This window comes from Bos mutus, chromosome 3, assembly GCF_027580195.1.
Source record: "Bos mutus isolate GX-2022 chromosome 3, NWIPB_WYAK_1.1, whole genome shotgun sequence".
NCBI lineage: Eukaryota > Metazoa > Chordata > Mammalia > Artiodactyla > Bovidae > Bos > Bos mutus.
The window spans coordinates 76039533-76061442 of NC_091619.1; the positions used below are offsets into that span (position 1 = coordinate 76039533).

The 21910-nt window shown below is 37.3% G+C and overlaps 1 protein-coding gene across 1 annotated transcript in view; it reads left to right on the forward strand.

The window, feature by feature from the left end:
• C3H1orf141 (chromosome 3 C1orf141 homolog) overlaps window positions 1–20634 on the forward strand; it is a 35951-nt gene extending 15317 nt beyond the window's left edge. The window contains exons 4-7 of the mRNA XM_005895789.2: window positions 9999–10066; window positions 12745–12881; window positions 17667–17820; window positions 20047–20634. Of these exons, the coding sequence (XP_005895851.1) occupies window positions 9999–10066; window positions 12745–12881; window positions 17667–17820; window positions 20047–20634 (947 nt within the window). The remainder of the gene's footprint in view (window positions 1–9998; window positions 10067–12744; window positions 12882–17666; window positions 17821–20046) is intronic.
• The last annotated feature ends 1276 nt before the right edge of the window (window positions 20635–21910 follow it).

The following is a 21910-nucleotide window of genomic DNA, read 5'->3' on the forward strand; positions in this document are numbered from 1 at the left end:
ACAGCATTTCATTCTCAGTACTTTGATCAAAGTGCAGCAGGTTACTCCAGTCTAAAACCTAGAAGCCAGGCCCTCTGTGGAGGTTCAGTGGTTAAGACTTCGCCTTCCAGTGCAGGGGGTGAAAGTCTGATACCTGGTCGGGGAGCTAAGACACATGCCTCACAGCCAAAAAACCAAAACATAGAACAAAAACAATATTGTAACACATTCAATAAATGCTTTTAAAAAATGATCCACATAAACAATCTTTTAAAAATAATAAAATAATAAAGCCCCCTAGAAGCCATCCTTCATCTCCCCTTTCCTTCCTCTCCAAAGTTCAATACATCAACAAGTTATTTTCATTCTAACTCATCTTGAATTAATCTATTTTCACTGTTTCTGCTATCACCACTATAATCCAAATCATCATTTTTGTGTGTCAACTATAGTGGATTGCTGACAGGTATTTCTTCTTTCATTCTTTCCTTCTTTCTAATCAATTTCCTTCTTTTTTTTGTTAAACCATTTTAAGTTATGAAATAGCATACATTATAAAAACTGAATATAGCACAAAATATGCAGTGTAACAATCAATTATAAAAATAAACACCTATATAACCATATTGCAAGTCAAGAAATAGACCATTGCCAACATCCCATAAAACCATTTGACCTTTTCCAAATCACTTTTCCCTTCCTTGTCCTTGGGGGTTACTACTGTCTTGATTTCTGTAGTCATCACTTCCTTTTCTTTACATTTTTACCATCTATTTTTTGAATCTCTACAAAATATAGTTTGCTTTGTTTTTACTGTACATGAATGTAATCATGCCATATGCATTCATTTGTATTTTCTTTTTCTTTCTTCTTAGCCTTGCTTGTAGCATTCACTCACATTGTTGTGTGGAGGTATAATTCTTTCATTTTCATTGTTGTTAAGTATTCCATTGCACGACTATATCACTGTTTATCCATGCCACTCTTGAAATTTGGGGATTTACTTTGTCATTGCTATGCTGAAATGAATGTTTTTTTATGCAGCCTGCTGCATTTGTGTAAAAGTGTCTTGAGAGCGTATATCCAGAATTTACATTACCGGGAATGCTTATCTTCAACAATAGATGATGACTACTTTCATCATATATTGGATGATGGTAAAAGTGTTTTAACCAACTTATGCTCTCATCAGATTTGTGAGGGTTCTTTTTGTTCTGCTTTCTAACACTTGAAATTGCCAATTTTTCATTTTAGCAATCTACTAGGTATTTAATAGTATACCATTATGGTTTATTTGCATTTCTGTGACTACTAGTAAGTTTGAAAATTTTTTCATAAACTATTGACAAATTGGATTTATACTTTTGGAAACCATCCAAGTTTTACCTTATTTTAAATTTAGTTTTTTGCTCTTTTCTCCTTGATTGTTAAATATATTCTTTTTACTCATTCTTTGTTGTTGTTTTTTTTTTTTTGAACATAATAAAATTTCTTTATAGAAGATTTGAGAATATAGAAAATATGTTGGTTTTGTGTATTGTGAATATATTCATCTTTTCTGTGAGTTTTCTTTTCTTTCTCTTTATGTTGTCTTTTTCATGAATGGGAATTCTACTTTAATAAGGTCAAAAATACAAAATCTTTCCCTGTTTGATAAGTACTTTTTGTTCCATATCAAATAAATCTTTTCCTACTTTGTGGTCCTGAATATCTTTTGCTACTTACCTATCAATAACCTCAGATATGCAGATGACACCACCCTTATGGCAGAAAGTGAAGAGGAACTCAAAAGCCTCTTGATGAAAGTGAAAGTGGAGAGTGAAAAAGTCGGCTTAAAGCTCAACATTCAGAAAACGAAGATCATGGCATCCAGTCCCACCACTTCATGGGAAATAGATGGGGAAACAGTGGAAACAGTGTCAGACTTTATTTTTCTGGGCTCCAAAATCACTACAGATGGTGACTGCAGTCATAAAATTAAAAGACGCTTACTCCTTGGAAGGAAAGTTATGACCAACCTAGATAGCATATTCAAAAGCTGAGACATTAGTTTGCCAACAAAGATTCGTCTAGTCAAGGCTATGGTTTTTCCTGTGGTCATGTATGGATGTGAGAGTTGGACTGTGAAGAAGGCTGAGCACCAAAGAATTGATGCTTTTGAACTGTGGTGTTGGAGAAGACTCTTGAGAGTCCCTTGGACTGCAAGGAGATCCAACCAGTCCATTCTGAAGGAGATCAGCCCTGGGATTTCTTTAGAAGGAAAGATGCTAAAGCTGAAACTCCAGTACTTTGGCCACCTCATGTGAAGAGTTGACTCATTGGAAAAGACTCTGATGCTGGGAGGGATTGGGGGCAGGAGAAGGGGACGACAAAGGATGAGATGGCTGGATGGCATCACTGACTCGATGGACGTGAGTCTGAGTGAACTCTGGGAGTTGGTGATGGACAGGGAGGCCTGGCGTGCTGCGATTCATGGGGTCGCAAAGATTCGGACACGACTGAGCAACTGATATGATCTTGCAAAAGATTTTAGTTCTTCTTTTTACCTTTAAGTCTAAAGTCTACCTGGAATTACATTTTGAGTGAAGTAAAGGTCAAATCTGGATTCCCAGGTGGTGCAGTGGTAAAGAATATGTCTGCCAATGCAGGAGATGCAGGAGACACAGGTTTAATCACTGGGCCCAGTCACTGGGTCAAGAAGATACCCTGGAAGAGGAAATGGCAACCCACTCCAGTATTCTTGCCTGGGAAATCCCATAGACCAAGGAGCCTGGCGGGCTACAGTCCAGGGGGTTGCAAAGAGTCAGATACAACTGAGCATGCACACACATCCCAAGGGTCAAATTTAGTTTTTTTTTCTTGTGAATACCCAGCTATTCCAGAATGATATTAAAAAGGATTTTCTTTCCCTAATGCTCTGGACTCTGTTCTGGAGCTCTTATTCTGTTTCATTAAATTATTTATCCATTTCAATATAAATACCATACAACATTAATTTCTATAGCTTAAAATAACCCTTGATATCTGGTAAAGCAAGTCTTCCCACCTTGTTCTTCAATAGTATCATGATTTTTTTCTGTTTTCCATTATGATTTCTTCTTCTGGCCCATTAGTTATTTAGAAGTTATATCTTAATTCAAAAATAAGAGGCTTTTCTAATTATCATTTGGTTATAAGTTTTTAGCACAATTACACTGCAGTTTGAGGATATACTCCATAGAATTTCAGTCCTGTGTTAGTTAACACTTGAATTTTCATCCAGTACGTGGTCAATTGTTGGAAATGCTCAGTATGTGCTTGAAAATAATGTATATTCTGCAGCTATTGGGTGCAGTTTTCTATATATATCTTTTAGGTCAAATTTCTTCATTGTGTTTTTCAACTCTTCTATATCCTTAATGATTTTTCTGCTTGCTTGTTCTGTCAATTGCCAAGAAATTTCAGACTTATTGACTTTTCCTTGTATCGAATTTTGCTTTAAAGATCTTTAATATTATTTTGGCTGTCTTATTAATTGTATAAAATTTTAGAATTATTACATATTTCTAGTGTATTGAATCTTTTTAAATTATGAAGTGATTATCTTATTATCAAAAATTGCTATAGTTACCCCTGCTTTCTTTTGGCTAACATTTACATGATATACCTTTTCCATCATCTTGTTACCATGATTTCTGTAACGTTATGTTCTATCTCTGATATAAGAGACATCTCTTGTAAACATCAAATTGTTAGATTTTAAAATCTACTCTGTAATCTTTGTTTTTGAAATGGAGCACTTAGTCTATTTGAACTTAATGTAACTACTCATATCTTTGGATTTAAATCTGCCATCTTATTTTGTTCTTTCTGTCTCTCTTGTTGATTCTTTTTCAGTCCTCTTATGTCTTATTTAGGACTGAGTTTTTTAAATTTAAACTTTTCTCCTTTACTAATTTGGAAGTTAGGTACTCTTTTTCTATACTGTAAATGATTATCCTAGAAATTACAGTGTTCATCCTTTCAAGCTATAGTGTTACCCTCCTTCTGAACAATAAAAGAATCTTAGAACATGTTAATTATTTTACTGCCATACTGAGTTTTGTGTTATTACTGAAGTCCAAAGTCTCACCTAAATATCTTCTAAATCAGCTGTGGGGAGACTCAGTATGATTGCTCCTAAGGTAAAATTCGTCTCCAGCTTGAACCTGTGGAATCAAACAAATTATGTGCTTCCAAAATACAAGACGGGACAGGAATGGGACAGACATTCTCATTCCTAAAGGGAGAAATAGGAAAGAAGAAAGGAGTGTTAGATCCGAAAAACGTTGGCAACCCACTCCAGTGTTCTTGCCTGGAGAATCTCAGGGATGGGAGAGCCTGGTGGGCTGCCGTCTACGGGGTCTCACAGAGTCGGACACAACTGAAGTGACTTAGCAGCAGCAAGACAAACTTTGAGATACTAAGGCTCAAGAATAATCCTGTTTGGCTTCATGCTCTGCTTTCCTGAGCAACCAGGGCAAAGGACTTGCTCTCAAAACTGCTGGGTAGAGGAGGGTCACATCTCTCCCACCAGCCCCCTGGGACCCTGGTAGGCCAGAATTCCATCCCCAGGACTTCATCTAGTGGGAGTGTAGTGTTGGCCTCCTCCCAAGGGTTTGGCAGGCAGAAACTGAGGCTGGCCTGACGATCTCTGAGTCACCTTCATAATCTTTCTTCCCTTGTTTTAAGGAATAACATATATTTGCAGTGGATTGCTCTGTGGTCCTATCCTGTAAAAGCCAAGAAGTCTGACAGCCTTCCTTCATTTTGTCCTATCTTTATCCCTTTCATTTCAAACTGGCAGTGTCTTTGCTGGGATGTCTGATCAGGTCCGTGTTTCACCCCCATGCTAATCTCCTTAACTATCAGATGTGCACCACATCCTTAAAGTTCTCTTTTGAGCATGTTTTCTCATTTTTGTAATATGAGAATTTTCTAAATTTGTAAGTTCTGATTCCTTTTGCTTAACGATTTTGCCTTCAGTTCATTTCTCTTGTCTTGCATTTTACTTCAGGCAGCCAGGAGAAACCAAGACTCTTATTTAACACTTTGCTTAGATATCTCAGCTATCAAATTTCATCACTCACAAGCTCTAGTTTCCACAAAAAACTACAATATAAACACAATTCAACCAAGTTCTTTGCCACTTTTTAACAAAGATTACCTTTTCTCCAGTGCTCCTCATTTCTGTCTAAGACCCCGTCAGGATGGCCTTTACCGTCCATATTTCTGCGTTTGGTAATTCATGTATTTTCTATTAAAAATGGAAGTCTTCTCTACAGCTCTCTTCTCTCTTTCTGATTTCTTACCAGAATTGCCTCTAAAATCTCTTCATGGCTGTATTGGCTTCTTCTAGGATGCACCTCAGAGCTGTTTCAACCTCTACTCCGCTAGCCAATTCCAAAGGTGCTTTTATATTTTTTGGTATTTGTTACAGTATCTCTCAGTCCCCAGTTCTCTCTTTAATTAGGCTACTATAGCAGACTACTGTAAAGTGAGAGACTTAAAACAACAAATGTTTATTTCTCACAGTTCTGGAGGATGGAAGTTTCAGATCAGGGTGCCAGTAGAGTCCGGTTCTGGTAAGAGCCTTTTTGGTTTGCAGATAATCACCTTCTTGCTTTATTCTCACATGGTGGAGAGAGAACATTAATCTCACCACGGACATTCTACCCTTATCTCCTCAGTTCAGTTCAGTTCAGTCACTCAGTCATGTCCGACTCTTTGCAACCCCATGAATTGCAGCACGCCAGGCCTCCCTGTCCATCACCAACTCCCAGAGTTCACTCAAACTCATGTGCATCGAGTCGGTGATGCCATCCAGCCATCTCATCCTCTGTCGTCCCCTTCTCCTCCTGCCCTCAATCTCTCCCAGCCTCAGGGCCTTTTCCAATGAGTCAACTCTTCGCATGAGGTGGCCAAAGTACTGGAGTTTCAACCTCAGCATCAGTCCTTCCAATGAACACGCAGGACTGATCTCCTTTAGGATGAACTGGTTGGATCTTCTTGCAGTCCAAGGGACTCTCAAGAGTCTTCTCCAACACCACAGTTCAAAAGCATCAATTCTTCGATGCTCAGCTTTCTTCACAGTCCAACTCTCATATCCATTTATGACCATTGGAAAAACCATAGCCTTGACTAGATGGACATTTGTTGGCAAAGTAATGTCTCTGCTTTTGAATATGCTATCTAGGTTGGTCATAACTTTCCTTCCAAGGAGTAAGCATCTTTTAATTTCATGGCTGCAATCACCATCTGCAGTGATTTTGGAGCCCCCCAAAATAAAGTCTGACACTGTTTCCCCATCTATTTCCCATGAAGTGATGGGACCAGATGCCATGATTTTCATTTTCTGAATGTTGAGCTTTAAGCCAACTTTTTCACTCTCCTCTTTCATTTTCATCAAGAGGCTTTTTAGTTCCTCTTCACTTTCTGCCATAAGGGTGGGGTCATTTGCATATCTGAGGTTATTGATATTTCTCCCTGCAATCTTGATTCCAGCTTGTGCTTCCTCCAGCCCAGCATTTCTCATGATGTACTCTGCATATAAGTTAAATAAGCCATGCCATGTGGGGCCACCCAAGACGGCCAAATCATGGTGGAGAGGTCTGACAGAATGTGGTCCACTGGAGAAGGGAATGGCAAACCACTTCAGTATTCTTGCCTTGAGAACCCCATGAACAGTATGAAAAGGCAAAATGATAGGATCCTGAAAGAGAAACTCCCCAGGTCGGTAGGTGCCCAATATGCTACAGGAGATCAGTGGAGAAATAACTCCAGAAAGAATGAAGAGATGGAGCAAAAGCAAAAAGAATACCCAGTTGTGGATGTGACTGGTGATAGAAGCAAGGTCCAATGCTGTAAAGAACAATATTGCATAGGAACCTGAAATGTTAGGTCCATGAATCAGGCAAATTGGAAGTGGTCAACAGGAGATGGCAAGAGTGAACGTCGACATTCTAGGAATCAGTGAACTCAAATGGACTGGAATGGGTGAATTTAACTCAGATGACCATTACATCTACTACTGCGGGCAGGAATCCCTCAGAAGAAATGGAGTAGCCATCATGGTCAACAAAAGAGTCCGAAATGCAGTACTTGGATGCAATCTCAAAAACGACAGAATGATCTCTGTTTGTTTCCAAGGCAAACCATTCATTCAATATCACGGTGATCCAAGCCTATGCCCCAACCAGTAAAGCTGAAGAAGCTGAACAGTTATATGAAGACCTACAAGACCTTCTAGAACTAATACCCCCCAAAGATGTCCTTTTCATTATAGGGGACTGGAATGCAAAAGTAGGAAGTCAAGAAACACCTGGAGTAATGGGCAAATTTGGCCTTGGAATACAGAATGAAGCAGGGCAAAGGCTAATAGAATTTTGCCAAGAGAATGCACTGGTCATAGCAAACACCCTCTTCCAACAACACAAGAGGAGATTCTACAGATGGACATCACCAGATGGTCAACACTGAAATCAGGTTGATTATATTCTTTGCAGCCAAAGATGGAGAAGTTCTATACAGTTAGCAAAAACAAGACCTGGAGCTGACTGTGGCTCAGATCATGAACTCCTTATTGCCAAGTTCAGACTGAAATGGAAGAAAGCAGGGAAAACCATTAGACTTTCAGGTATGACCTAAATCAAATCCCTTATGATTATACAGTGGAAGTGACACATAGATTTAAGGGACTAGACCTGATGGACAGAGTACCTGATGAACTATGGACAGAGGTTCACGACATTGTACAGGAGACAGGAATCAAGTCCATCCCCATGGAAAAGAAATGCAAAAAAGCAAAATGGCTGTCTGGGGAGGCCTTACAAATAGCTGTGAAAAGACAGGAAGCAAAAAGCAAAGGAGAAAGGAAAGATGTACTCAATTGAATGCAGAGTTCCAAAGAATAGCAAGGAGAGATAAGAAAGCCTTCTCCAGCGATCAATGCAAAGAAATAGAGGAAAACAAAAGAATGGGAAAGACTAGAGATCTCTTCAAGAAAACTAGAGATACAAAGGGAACATTTCATGCAAAGATGGGCTCAATAAAGGACAGAAATGGTAGGGACCTAACAGAAGCAAAAGATATTAAGAAAAGGTGGAAAGAATACACAGAAGAACTGTACAAAAAGATCTTCACGACCCAGATAATCACAATGGTGTGATCACTCACCTGGAGCCAGACATCCTGGAATGTGAAGTCAAGTGGGCCTTAGAAAGCATCACTATGAACAAAGCTAGTGGAGGTGATGGAATTCCAGTGGAGCTATTTCAAATCCTGAAAGATGATGCTGTGAAAGTGCTGCACTTAATATGCCAACAAATTTGGAAAACTCAGCAGTGGCCACAGGACTGGAAAAGGTCAGTTTTCATTCCAATCCCAAAGAAAGGCAATGCCAAAGAATGCTCAAACTACCGCACAATTGCACTCATCTCACATGCTAGTAAAGTAATGCTCAAAATTCTCCAAGCCAGGCTTCAGCAATACGTGAACCGTGAATTTCCAGATGTTCAAGCTGGTTTTAGAAAAGGCAGAGAAGCCAGAGATCAAATTGCCAACATCTGCTGGATCATGGAAAAAGCAAGAGAGTTCCAGAAGAACATCTATTTTTGCTTATTGACTATGCCAAAGCCTTTGACTGTGTGGATCACAATAAACTGTGGAAAATTCTAAAAGAGATGGGAATACCAGACCACCTGACCTGCCTCTTGAGAAACCTATATGCAGGTCAGGAAGCAACAGTTAGAACTGGACATGGAACAATAGACTGGTTCCTAATAGGAAAAGGAGTACATCAAGGCTGTGTATTGTCACCCTGCTTATTTAACTTATCTCCTCATCTAAACCTTAATTACCTCCCAAAGGCCCACTTCCCCAAACTAACACATTGAGAACTATAACTTCAACATATGAATTTTGGGAGGAACGCAAACATTCAATCCATGGCAACTACTCTATCTATTGATAAATTATACCTCCCCCTAATGCTATTTCTCACCAAAATCTATGTCACAGCATGCATCTCAATTGTTCACTCTTTTCTTTATTTAATTCTTTTTGGCATTATCCACTAAAATGTGTGCATCATTAGGCAGAAATCACAATTTCAGAGTCCAACACCAGTTTCTGGCACATTGAGGTGATCTATAAATAATTGTTGATCGAAGGAATAGTAGATATAAGTTTGTTACATCTGTTATCTTATTTAATCCTCACAGCATCCCTGTTACATAAGTACTATTGCTTCCACTTAACAGAAGGGGAAACTAAGACTCAGAGAGGGAAATGATTTTTCTGAAACTAATTAACTCACAAACAGGAAAGTAGTTTCTGGTCCCAGGCTCTGCTGCTGTTGCTGCTGACAGAAGCAAGCTTCAGGTCTGGGACTCTCTGCTGCTTGATCTCTTCATCATGTCCAACTCCTTGCAATCCCATGGACCACAGCTGACCAGGCTCCTCTGTCCATGGGATTCTCCAGGCAAGAATACTGTAGTGTGTTGCCATGCTCTCCTCCAGAATATCTTCCTGACTCAGGGATTGATTCTGTGTCTCCTGCAAACCCAAGAAGTCCCAGGCTATCTTCCTCCAAAGTCTGTATGCTTGACCCTACATTATACCTACTTTTTAAAAAATCTGTTAAATGATAATCCAAATTAGGAAAATTCCTAATTGGAGTTGGGGGATTCATGTTGAAGGCAATAATTCTCTTTTCAAAGAAATTAATGAAGAGATTGATTTGACTATCAAGTATGATTCTATTTAGAAATCAGTTTTTTTCTAAGAAAATAGAGCTTTATTATTATGTAACAGTAAGTAACTGAAAGTTATATTCTGTTAATAGAAATTTGTTTTAAAAGAAAATTATTCTAGAATATATTTAGTTCTAACAAGCTGCATTTCCAAAAATATTTACAAGTAGAGAAAATGGTTTGTTGAGTTAAATTAGAAGTAATCTAATAATATAGAAATATCATTTATGTTTGGATTTGTTTCTTTAGAGCCAGTAGAAGAATATCTAAAATCAAGATCTATTAGATCTTTTCATTATCTTAAGGATATACCTGAGGTAGGTTTAATTTGTATACTTACAGTTATTTAATAGAAATACAGATTATCTCTAATAGTTTTATGCATTTTTCTACAAATCTGAAATTCAAATGAATTTTAAGATTCAGAAGGACAAAATTTTAAATGATTTCACCTCTTATATTATGTAAAACTTTAAATATGGAAATAATAAAGAAAATAATATATTTGTTTTACAGGCAATACAGTAAAAATTATTTATTGAATGTGTGAAGCACTAGCATTTCTCATAAAGTCTGTTAAGACAGGCCTCATAGAAAACTACATACATAACTTAACTATTTTATTTTAATTTAGAATATGAAAATATGCATCCATTTGTTAATCTTTTGATATGTAGCCAAGACCATTTTTGTTATAGTTATTTAGCTCGTAGAATTACAATAATGATGATTATATTAGGTTTAGAAACAATTCTATTGGGAAATTTTTTTTTTAATTTGTTTTACTGAAGTATAGCTTGTTTTCAATGTTGTGTTAATTGGTGCTGTATAACCAAGTGATTCAGTTATACATACATATACATTCTTTTTCATATTCTTTTGCATTATGGTTTACCACAGATATTGAATATGGTTCTCTTGCCACACAGTAGGACCTTGGTGTTCATCCATTCTACATATGTGGTGCTTGCATGCTTATTTGCTTCAGTTGTGGCTGACACTTTGTGACCCTATGCACTGTAGCCTGCCAGGCTCCTCTGTCCACGGGATTCTCCAGGCAAGAATACTGGAGTGGGTTGCCATTCCCTCTTCAAGGGGATCTTCCTGATCCAGGGATGGAACCCACCTCTCCTGTATCGCAGACAGATTCTTTACCCCCTGAACCACCTAGGAAGCCCTATTCTACATATAATAGTTTGCATCTGCTAAGCCCAAACTCCCAATTCATCCCTCCCCAACACCTCTCCCTCTAGGCAGCCCCAAGTGTGTTCTCTATGTCTGTAGTAACAACACTACTGACTCTCGCTGACTGCTTGAGCAGAGGTACACAGGCATCCTGTAAAGTGCCCAACCAGCATTGACCATTGAACATGACTGGAAATCATTCAGGTTTTATTAGAAAAAGAAATTAATACAGAGAGTCATCAAAGGAAATTCAAAAAAGAGTCTCTTAGGTGTTAATTATTATTAACACAGTTTATTGCAAATATGGAGAATGAAAAATGAAGAAATACATACTTTGCACCATAATTAATAACAAATTATCATTTTGTTGGATAGTTACTGCTTTTTATAATTTTAAAAAATATTGATAAAATACAGTGTCTGGATTATTAGTTTTATCCTATTGACATGTGGCTAATAAGAGCACTAAGTCCTTCCACCCATTCTTCCTGTTCTAATTTCCTCTTTGCAGAAGCAATCAAGTTTAATCTTTGGCGGTTTCAATTCCTTTTATGATTAACTATGATTCTAAAGAATGAGCTTCTACTGCTATTTTTTTTATTTATCAATTTTAAGCAGTATTGGGGCTTCCCTGGTGGCTCAGAGGGTAAAGCATCTGCCTGCAATGCAGGAGACCTGGGTTCGATTCCTGTGTCTGAAAGATCCCCTGGAGAAGGAAATGGCAATCCACTCCAGTACCCTTGCCTGGAAAATCCCATGGATGGAGAAGCCTGGTAGGCTATAGTCCATGGGGTCACAAAGAGTCAGACACGACTGAGCAACTTCACTTTAAGCAGTGTTTCCTACATAATCAAAGACAAAAATTTGAATTAGCTTGTTTATACTACTCTACATCTCACCTCTCTCCCTCTTTCCTCTTCTGGATCTATGATAGTTGCTTTTCTGCTTCTTCTATTTTAACTTTTGTACCTTGAAATAGTATATCTAAATATGTTCTTCTTTCCTATTAACTGTAACCAATAACTCCTGATTTCTCTTGCACATCACATGAAAGATCTTAGCACGTTTAGCCTTTCCTCCACACCATCTTCCCTAGGTCAAGTGTATATTTATTCTTATATTTTGAGGTTAATGATTATATTCATTTTTCAACTCTGATTAAGCTTTTATATTTTGCCTGTAGGTTAATTCTAAAACTAAAAATACTATAATCAGAACTTATTATTATATTTTTTAAACTGTTTATTGTAGAATAAAGTAATGTGCTAGAATTGTGTTTCTTCTCATTGAGTACATTATTCTCCATCAGTTACTAAAAAATAATGCCATTAGTTTCCTTCATGGTTAGACCTTGACTGTCTTGTGTACTTTTTCTGGAATTCCTAGTTGCCTTTCTTTTTTCTTGTGGCAAATAATAATAATAGTAAAAATCTATATAGTGCTTGAGAGTGCCCAGCACTATTCAAATATGTATATATATCCCAGGTGGCTCAGTGATAAAGAATCCTCCTGCTAATGCAGAAGACTTAGGAGACACAAGTTTGATCTCTGGGTCGGGAAGATCCCCTGGAGTAGGAAATGGCAACCCACTCCAGTGTTCTTGCCTGAAAAACTCCATAGACAGAGGAGCATGGCTGGCTACAGTCCATGGGGTTACAAAGAGTTGGACAGACTGAAGCAACTTAGTGCATACAGCTATTTGTTATCATAGTTAGATATACCAAATGTGAATACTCAAGTAAAAAGTATTTATCAATATAGACATGGAAAAATAATTTCTAAAATAGTTTCTCCTTTTCTTCATGTGTAGACAGAATATGCTAAGCCCTTCCAGGAATTATATTCACAGCATAGACACCAATGTAGAAGAACATTGTGTTCTACAGTCTTTTCTTCTGTACCCAGCAATCAGTCTCATGCATACAAGAAAGAAGACTCTATTTACAGGTATAGATATTGTGTGTTTATATTGAAATAACTGAAACTTAACTGCATCTAACTTTAAGATATAAACATTAAGAAACCTTTAACCAAGAAATAGCAGTGTCTAATCATATGACACGTTATTTTGCTGCTTAATAACATCTGAAGACTCTATTCCAAAAATGGTAAAGTCTAGATTCCTGAGTATGGCATATAATATCTTTCCAGCCGTGTATTCTGTCCTTTACTGATTCTAATCACAATGAATAAATAGTCTGTTCCAACGGCTATGTGATTTGACCCATTCTATTCTCTATGCTTAGAACATACTTCTCCACCTGATAGATTCCTGTTTATCTTGAATTGTCTCAGATAGCAAGAAGTCCATCAGTAAGGCAGCTCCAGGTTAACTCAGGTATTTAGTGATGTCATCGCATATGCAGCTTCTCAATCCTCCTCAACGGTCTCACCAAGTAGTTTGTCCTTCTAGTCTTGCTAGATAAGATGTCTTTATCTTATAAAATGTCCTACAGCCTTGCCATATAAGATGGTGACTACTATTCAACAAAACTGGAAACACCCAATGAAAAAGAGATAAGCTCTTTGACTCTTTTGTAAAAATGAGGAAAATGTTCTCCAACGCCATCTAAAGACCTCCTCTGGTGTCTCCTTGGCTAGAAAAGCTTCATGCACCCATACCTAAAATCAGGGAGTTTGAGGGAGAATGGATACATGTATATGTGTGGCGGAGCCCCTTCACTGCTCACCTGAAACCATCACAACATAGTTAATTAGCTATACCCCAATACAAAATAAAAAGGTTTTAAAAATAAAAATTAAAAACCAATAAATGATTATCTGCTTTTAATATGATCCACAGTATGAAATATTAATACTTTTTATATTACAAAGATTGATGTCTTTATCTATGGAGCAGAAGATTCAGATTCATAGATCCCTAAGTATTTGTCTTTCTACTAGTTGAAATTGATTGCAGTATTTTAGTGCTTTGAATAGTTACTACTAAGGATCTATGTGACACACTCTCTTCTGCTTTTTAAGATGTTGGTCAGGAGATGCTAAATTGATTTAGTATCTGAACTGATGGGTTGTAGGTCACATTTTGAAAAGCACAGCCTTAGCGCATTCAAGATTCAGTCCCTTGATTTAGGAAGGAGCCCAACCTCCCTTGGAGAAAAATGAATAGGATCAGAGTTCTGTTTAGAAAAAAAAAAAAAAAGTGGGTGGGGGGAGTCTTAAGTAGGCAACCCTCTGTTTACCACTTATCCTTTAAGATTCTACTGAGATATCACATTCTCTCTGAAGTATTCCTTTACAGCAGTGGCAAACTGTTCTACTCTTTCAGGAAAGCAAATTTCTCTTTATAAAATTTCTTGAGTCTCTCTACAGAAGAAGTGTTGTATTCTTTTATCAAAGTTCCAAATTAAGACTTTTGGGAAAGTTGACAACCTACATACAGGTTTATCCCGGCTAAAGTAAGTAACAAAAAGAAGAAAAATAGAGAAGAAAAATTCATTTACTTGAAACTAGAACAGTTTATCTCAAACTCAAAGAAAATCTGCTATGTATTACATATGAAAGTCTGAAAAGACTACAGAAGTCAATGCACAATTCCTGTTCTATAAAAAAGGAGGGGGGGAATATTGAAGGAGCCAGTAGAAAATATTCTGAAAATACTTCTGTTAAGCACCATTTCCCTACCCAGCCCCGACTCCCACCACAAACACACTCACACACTCAAAGAAAAAGGTTTATAAACAATGATGAATCATATGAATATGGAAAATCTTCCCCTTTGGGATCCCTTTCCTCACTGTAAATCACAGCATTCCAAGTCTGTGTTAGCAGTATTTTTAAGATTGCTTTGGATGTTCTCAGTTAGGGAGAAAACCTCCTAACTTGGAGGAACAAGGTCTTAAAAGGAGAATTGGTAACAGAAGAGACCAGATGCAATTTTTTAGGAATCATCTTTGCAAGTGTGAGTAATAGCCACCTAGATACTGTTTAAAAAAAAAAAAAATGCCCCCATCCAACAGTCCAAGAGCCATGCAGTCATTCTTTGATTGAATTCCTCACCAGACTGAGTTGCTTACCCCAAGAGAGAGGTAAAAAACTGGATCTCAGTGGCAACTCACCTGTAAATGGACAGAGAACCCACCACTACTACCAAATTAGAGTCATTGAAGAGGTTTCACAAAACATTCAGTGCACAGGAAAATTTCCTCATGATTTTTCAGGGCTCCACCTCCTTTACCAGTTTACTCAGATAGCTGAATGCCCAAACTGATAATGTAAAGTAAAAATATCTGGATTTACCTGTTAATTTTTAAGGAGAGAATTTAATAATATTCAGGTAAACAGAGAGAACATCCCAAGAAAATATACCCCTATTATTTGGGGGATAATATCAAGGCCAGATTAACATGTCCTGATTCAAAGGTAAGTAGATGAAAAAAATAAAAACAAAACATGTCCCCTATCAACAATTCTACAACAAAGGAAATAATTTAAAATATGGCTAATGGCTACATTTTGACTAAATGTGTAACCCATGAAATAGGAGAAAAGTTAGACAATAATTGCTTCATGTGCTCAAGAAATCAAAGAAAATAAAGATCCTATGAAATAAGATTTGAAAATACAAAAGATAATTGCTGAGGATGAAATGGTGCTATCAGAGTTAACAATATTTTTAAGGAAATAAGTAGTGATGATGCAGAACTGACAGATATATTAAAAGTAGTGGAGTAGAATAAACATGGAGTAAGCCAAACTGAGGATCTAAAGAGCAAGTTTAGGAAAATCGCATGCAATGCAATATGAAAGGATAAAAATATGATTGGATTAGACAAGATAGTATATTAACAGAAGAGAAAAGATATCCAACATGGAGATAATTGGTGTAAAGAAGAAAACAGAACAGACTGAATGAACTGACTTTAATATACCGTGGCAATTTGTTGTACTCAGAGAGTTATAGGTGTGCTGAAATCTTTTAGGCACTTAAAGATTGCTCAGGCGGCTGTATGGTAGCCAGGCTATGAGTGTCCTCAAGTGTTTATCCTGGTATACTGAACAAAGAATACTAACTAAAATGTCACTATGTGGGAAAAAGGGAAACATTGCATAGAATACAAACTACTTGAGAGCAAGAGAAAAAGCTGAATTTACTGCTTACAACATGTGTGTCTGGGAACATATTTAAGAAAGTAGAGAAATGCTGGAGTGGCCAGCAGTCATATTTGGAAGAGTTCAATCTTGGACACTTTATTCATGCCAAGTGGCAAGACCTAACTGACCATTTGCGTATGCTAAACGACCTCTCTCTGTGCCAAGTATTTAACCATCTGAGGCTTCCTACTGGGCTTTCCCTGGTGGCTCAACTGGTAAAGAATCAGCCTGCAATGCGGGATACCTGGGTTCAATCCCTGCTTTGGGAAGATCCCCTGAGGAAAGGAACGGCTACCCACTCCAGTATTCTGGCCTGGAGAATTCCATGGACTGTATAGTCCATGGGGTCGCAAAGAGTTGGACCCGACTGAGCAGCTTTCACTTTCACTGACTAATGATGAGTTTACATATTAGAGAGATTTGCAAATTCGGGAATGCCTTTCTGCAACAAAAATCTCCAAGACCTGTTTTATGTTTGATCTGTCTTAGCCAAACATTAGATTCTTGATCTCAGTCTTTTCCAGTTCTATTTTGTTTATTTGTTTTTACTAAACAGCTGCTACAGATCAAGCATGAAACCAAGTACTTTGTATGTTATTTTTCAATGTAAAATATTTTATACAAAATATTTTGTAAATACCATAATACATATGTACCTTTTATGAAAATCTTTTAAAATTTCAGCTCAAACTGGGAAAAAAAAACAAAAACAAAAACCTAGGGAATCACTTGAATTGTTTGGTCACTCAGAAGATTATGTTATTGGAGCAAAAATTCACAGCCACTTTAGGTTTAAAACAGCTCTTCTGTTTCTTTCTATGATGGTATCTGAGCGAGGGACTCACTGGACTTTGTGACATTGAGAAAAAGGTATTTGGCCAACGATCTTGGTCAGTGCCTTTGGACTGCTGGCCTCATTTCTAGATGTTCTGTGGCTACTGACACTTGTGGTTCATGAACTTACAGCCTATTCTCTCTGAACTTGGATAGGGTCCACTCTCAGGTATCATTAGAACAGTAGAACTCAGTGAGTTCCTGTTGTGTCTTCATCTGTTCTTAGACTGTCTGTTTATACCTCACCCAAGGGAAGCCTTTGCTGCGGCTTACCCCTGTGATAGTAAGCTTGTTGGCAAGCCTAATCCGAGAGTTCATGTCACTTGTCGACCCATGGAGATCTGGAATGAAAGCTATTCTGCCTGATCACATCATTTCATCCTGATAATAAAGCTAAGGTGACCCTGTGTTGGCAGGAAGCTCCCGGAAAAGAACTATTGTCCCAGAATCTCAACAAGATGTGGCACATATACCTGTCTTCCTTTGCTGGTCTCCTCAACCTACATAATGTACTTCCTCCCCACTCAAAAACCAAAGAGACACACGTATTACTGCCTTGCTTCCACCCCTGCTTTTGCTTTTTTCTAACACAAACCAAGCAGCAAATGATGGTCTTATCAGGTTGAAAGTATGGCAGGGGATCTGAGGGAGATATTAGCAGCAGTTATTTTGAGGAATGGATTAGATAGACAAGAAGGGATACGCTGAAACCAGTCCTATAAACATTTATGCTGAACTTCTACTCATTTACAGAATAAAATCTTCTGATTTCAATTATTTTAGTACAAAAGAAAATGAATCCATCAGAAATGATCGACTAAATGAGTATTCAGTAAAACAGAAAAGCCTGCTCCCATTGTGCTTTGAGGATGAACTGATAAAGCCAGATGCCAAGATAATCGACATTGGTCTGGTAAAGACAGTAACTTCTCACACGGTAATAAAAACATCTATTTATACTACTGTTCAGTAAACTTATGTATTATTACTACTTGTAGGCATATCGTATCCTAGTGACCAGAATCTTTGATAAATTCTTCTTACCTTTTGGCTTCATATTCTGAAGTGACAACAACATGGATTCTTAATATTCTTTTTAGAACCTCCATTCCCAACCAGAGGATTCCTTGGCACCAGCTGAAAAATTTGTGTTTTCCTTTTATGAAGGATTTATCAAATTTTCTTGATTATAAAAGAAATATAAAACAAAGATGGTGTTTTTTTTTTAATGAGTTGATTATGTTTCACTTCTCTATCAATCTATTCTATTTCAACCAGAAGAAGCTTTTATTAAAGGTGATTTGGTAGCTCAGAGTCTCTAGGAATGCTGGACAGACAATATGGCTGGAAAGCTATCCAATCAGGACTCACCCTATTACAGCCACAGCTTGCTCTACTGGGGCCCATGCTCTTGTCACAGACAAAAGAAGTTTACAATTCTGATGCTGGGCAGTAGACACTGCTTCTAAGAACTTTGCCCACTGCTGCCTTTCAGCTAGCTATATCTATCACCAGCCTCACCAGAACAGTTTTCGCAATGTCTGCTTTTCACAGTGCTTGCTTTTTCTGAACTGAAGACTGTCTTAAGTGTATCCAAGTGGCAGAGCCCTAGGCCACATGCCTATGCCCTAATCTTAAGGGAAGCTGATAAAGCGAGTTTTTGCCTCTACCTAAGGGTACATTCAGAGAAGGCAATGGCACCCCACTCCAGTACTCTTGCCTGGAAAATCCCATGGATGGAGGAGCCTGGTGGGCTGTAGTCCATGGGGTCGCTAAGAGTCAGACACGACTGAGAGACTTCCCTTTCACTTTTCACTTTCATGCATTGGAGAAGGAAATGGCAACCCACTCCAGTATTCTTGCCTGGAGAATCCCAGGGACAGGGGAGTCTGGTGGGCTTCCGTCTATGGGGTCGCACAGAGTTGGACACAACTGAAGCGACTTAGCAGCAGCAGCAAGGGTACATTGGGCTTCCCTGGTGGCTCAGTGGTAAAGAATCTGCCTGCAATACAGGAGATGAGAGTTCGATCCCTGGGTCAGGAAGATCCCCTGGAGAAGGAAATGGCAACCCACTCCAATATTCTTCCCCCGGAAATCCCATGGACAGAGGAACCTGGCAGATTGCAGTCCTTGGGGTCACAAAGAGTCAGACAGACTCAGGGACTGAACATGTATGCAAGGGTACATTCCCTAAGGTACTGGACAGACCAAAAATTTGACAAACCTCTACTACTGTGGCTAAATAGGTAACATTGGCATCACCGGTGGATTAAAAAACTAGATCTTTTGTCATTTTTTTCAGTAATCATAAGTATTAATATGCCTTTCACACTTAGGTCATTAATATACAATTAGATGATCATTAATTTCTTACTTTGTTAATTATATTTCTAAAAGAAAAGTAGCAATCATTGACTTAAAGTTTACAAACTAAATACTGGTAATATTTATATTTGATGAGTAATCTGTGGATTTAATTTTTTTTATCTTATAATGGAAATGTGTAAGAGAGTTCAGTGAGTAGATCATACATACAGATTTTGCTAATACTGTGTGATAAAAATAGTCTATTTTTAAGTCAATCTACTACTTTGGCTCTTTTATTTCACAGATATAATATATTGAGCACTTTTTATTGTGCTAAATTGTGCTATATGTTGGGATACAATAACGAATGTAAGTCTTTTAAAGAAAATTTTACACTTTCTGAATTTATTAGGATATTCAGACTTTGTAATTTTGGCTTATAATCAGTTATGTAATCAGTTTCTTTTGATCTTTGACTCAATCTATTGTTTGGTATGCTGCTTATTTCTGGGCATGGAAACCTAAGAAATGCCAGGACAATGTTCCATGCTACCAAATGTCATATTACCCAGTGACAGCACCAAACATTTCTTTACATCTCATGCTATTTCAGAAAGAATTTTAGGAGGCCAGAAGTTCAGATTTTACCCCTAACATTGCAACAGAGTACTAAGAGAAGGAAGTGTATAACACACAAGGACATCTTTTTGTTAGGTTTAAATACTATTATTGCTTATAGTAAAAACTTCTATGTAGTTACTTTTAGAATATTTTGCCATTTTATTTTATGTTTTAAACTACTTAGCCTTCTTGCCTCAATAGACAGATAACAAAGACTCTTTTCCTTAATCCACAGGGGAAAAATGATACAAATCCCATAATGTTCCATGAGGCTGGATATGTACAAATGTTACTTTTGACAAAAAATAGGCTTCCTCCCCATTTTATGAAAAATGGAAATGGCAGCCCATATGAAAGATCAAATGTTGTTTTACAAAGAAATTGTGAAATGCTTAAATCTGTAGCTAGAGATCAATCTATTACTCCTTCCAAAACCCAAAGAACTCTGCCTACAACACAGAAGAAAGACATACCAGCAATATCTTTTAAAGTCAGCGATAGGGTTGTAGATGATAAACTAAGGAAGAAAACTAGGAAGCAGACATTCGAAAACATATCTTGGGATAAACTCTATAATTTTTCACAGACATTTTCTAGCTTAACAAAAAAATTTGTGGGTTTCCTTGATAAAACAGTTATTCAAGAAATGAGTGCTAAAACTGGAAAATTTGAAAAAATGTTTTCTACAGTAAAACCAGTGAGCGAATTCAGTGCCTCACCTTTCAAATATTACTCAAAGCCTTCAAGAAATGTACTCAAAGTCCATAAAATAAATAATGTAACACCATTGGATGATTTGTTAAACTTGTCAAGTAAAAAATAAGCACCTCATAAAATATTGTTTATTCAGCATTTTGGGGGTAACAAGAAGCAAATAACAAAGTTAGAAGATCACAGAAGAAATTCTTGTCTAAATGGTAATATTCTAGTGGATGGTAGAAGAGAACAAAGCATAGAAGTTGAAATTACAAACCAACAGTGATATAATATTTTTAGTAAATAAGAGGATAAAATTAGGAAATAATGATCACCAAGAGGAACTAGTTTTGAAATTTCTCTTATCTCAATTAGATTACTCAGTCATTGGCATTCCTACAGTTAAGTATGATTCAAGACCAAGAATGGTATAGACTGACTCTGGATATTTGCTATTGGAAGCCAAATAACATCAAAAACTTTGTTCCATAACTGGATATCAAATAAAACAATATACCATTAACTTGATAGATGTGGAATTAATTGTATAAAAGCATTTTAGATAATTGATGGAAACTATTACAATATTATATTAGCAATTCATGAAATTAAAAGGCTTTTCAAAATTTCAAATATCTTTTTGTTAGTAAATGTTGAAACTTCTTTACTATATATAATGCCTTTATCAAGTGTGACTTTGACTTTTTTCTGAATTGTTAAACAATTTAAAAGCACAACTGATCCTTAGTAACTAAATAATTTTGGTAGTAAATCCTATGAAAGATTGAAAATTTTAAATCAGTTGCTATTCTATTTATTCATTAACTTCTCAGAAACAAGTCGCATTTCAGGAGTTCATTGGTAATCTACTTGTTTAAGGACTTTTCTTTTTTAAAGTCCTAACTGTTAGCACTGGAGGAGAAGTGGGTTAATTAGAAGCATTTCAGTTAAAGGAAGGTTTTGGAGGTCTTTCAGAAACTTTCCGGAGAAGGCAACGGCACCCCACTCCAGTACTCTTGCCTGGAGAATCCCAGGGACAGAGGAGCCTGGTGGGCTGCCGTCTATGGGGTCGCATAGAGTTGGACACAACTGAAGCGACTGAGCAGCAGCAGCAGAAGCAGCGGAAACTTTCAAGAATGAGGAAGTGAACTTGTTCGGGTTTCCACTGTACTGCCTCTGTTTCCACTGTATTGTGTGGCATCAATGCTACTCTTGGGCATCTCTTCATGAGTAGAAGCAGATTTTGGTTCTCAAATAGGATGACAAGGAGAGAAAATGAAGATGGAGGAAAGAGAATGTTAACTGGAGACTCTGTAAATGAGAGAAGAACAAGAGAATAAAGATTCAAGATAAGGTGGTGGGTTCAGTTATGTAAGAAGTAATAGAGCTGCTGCTGCTGCTGC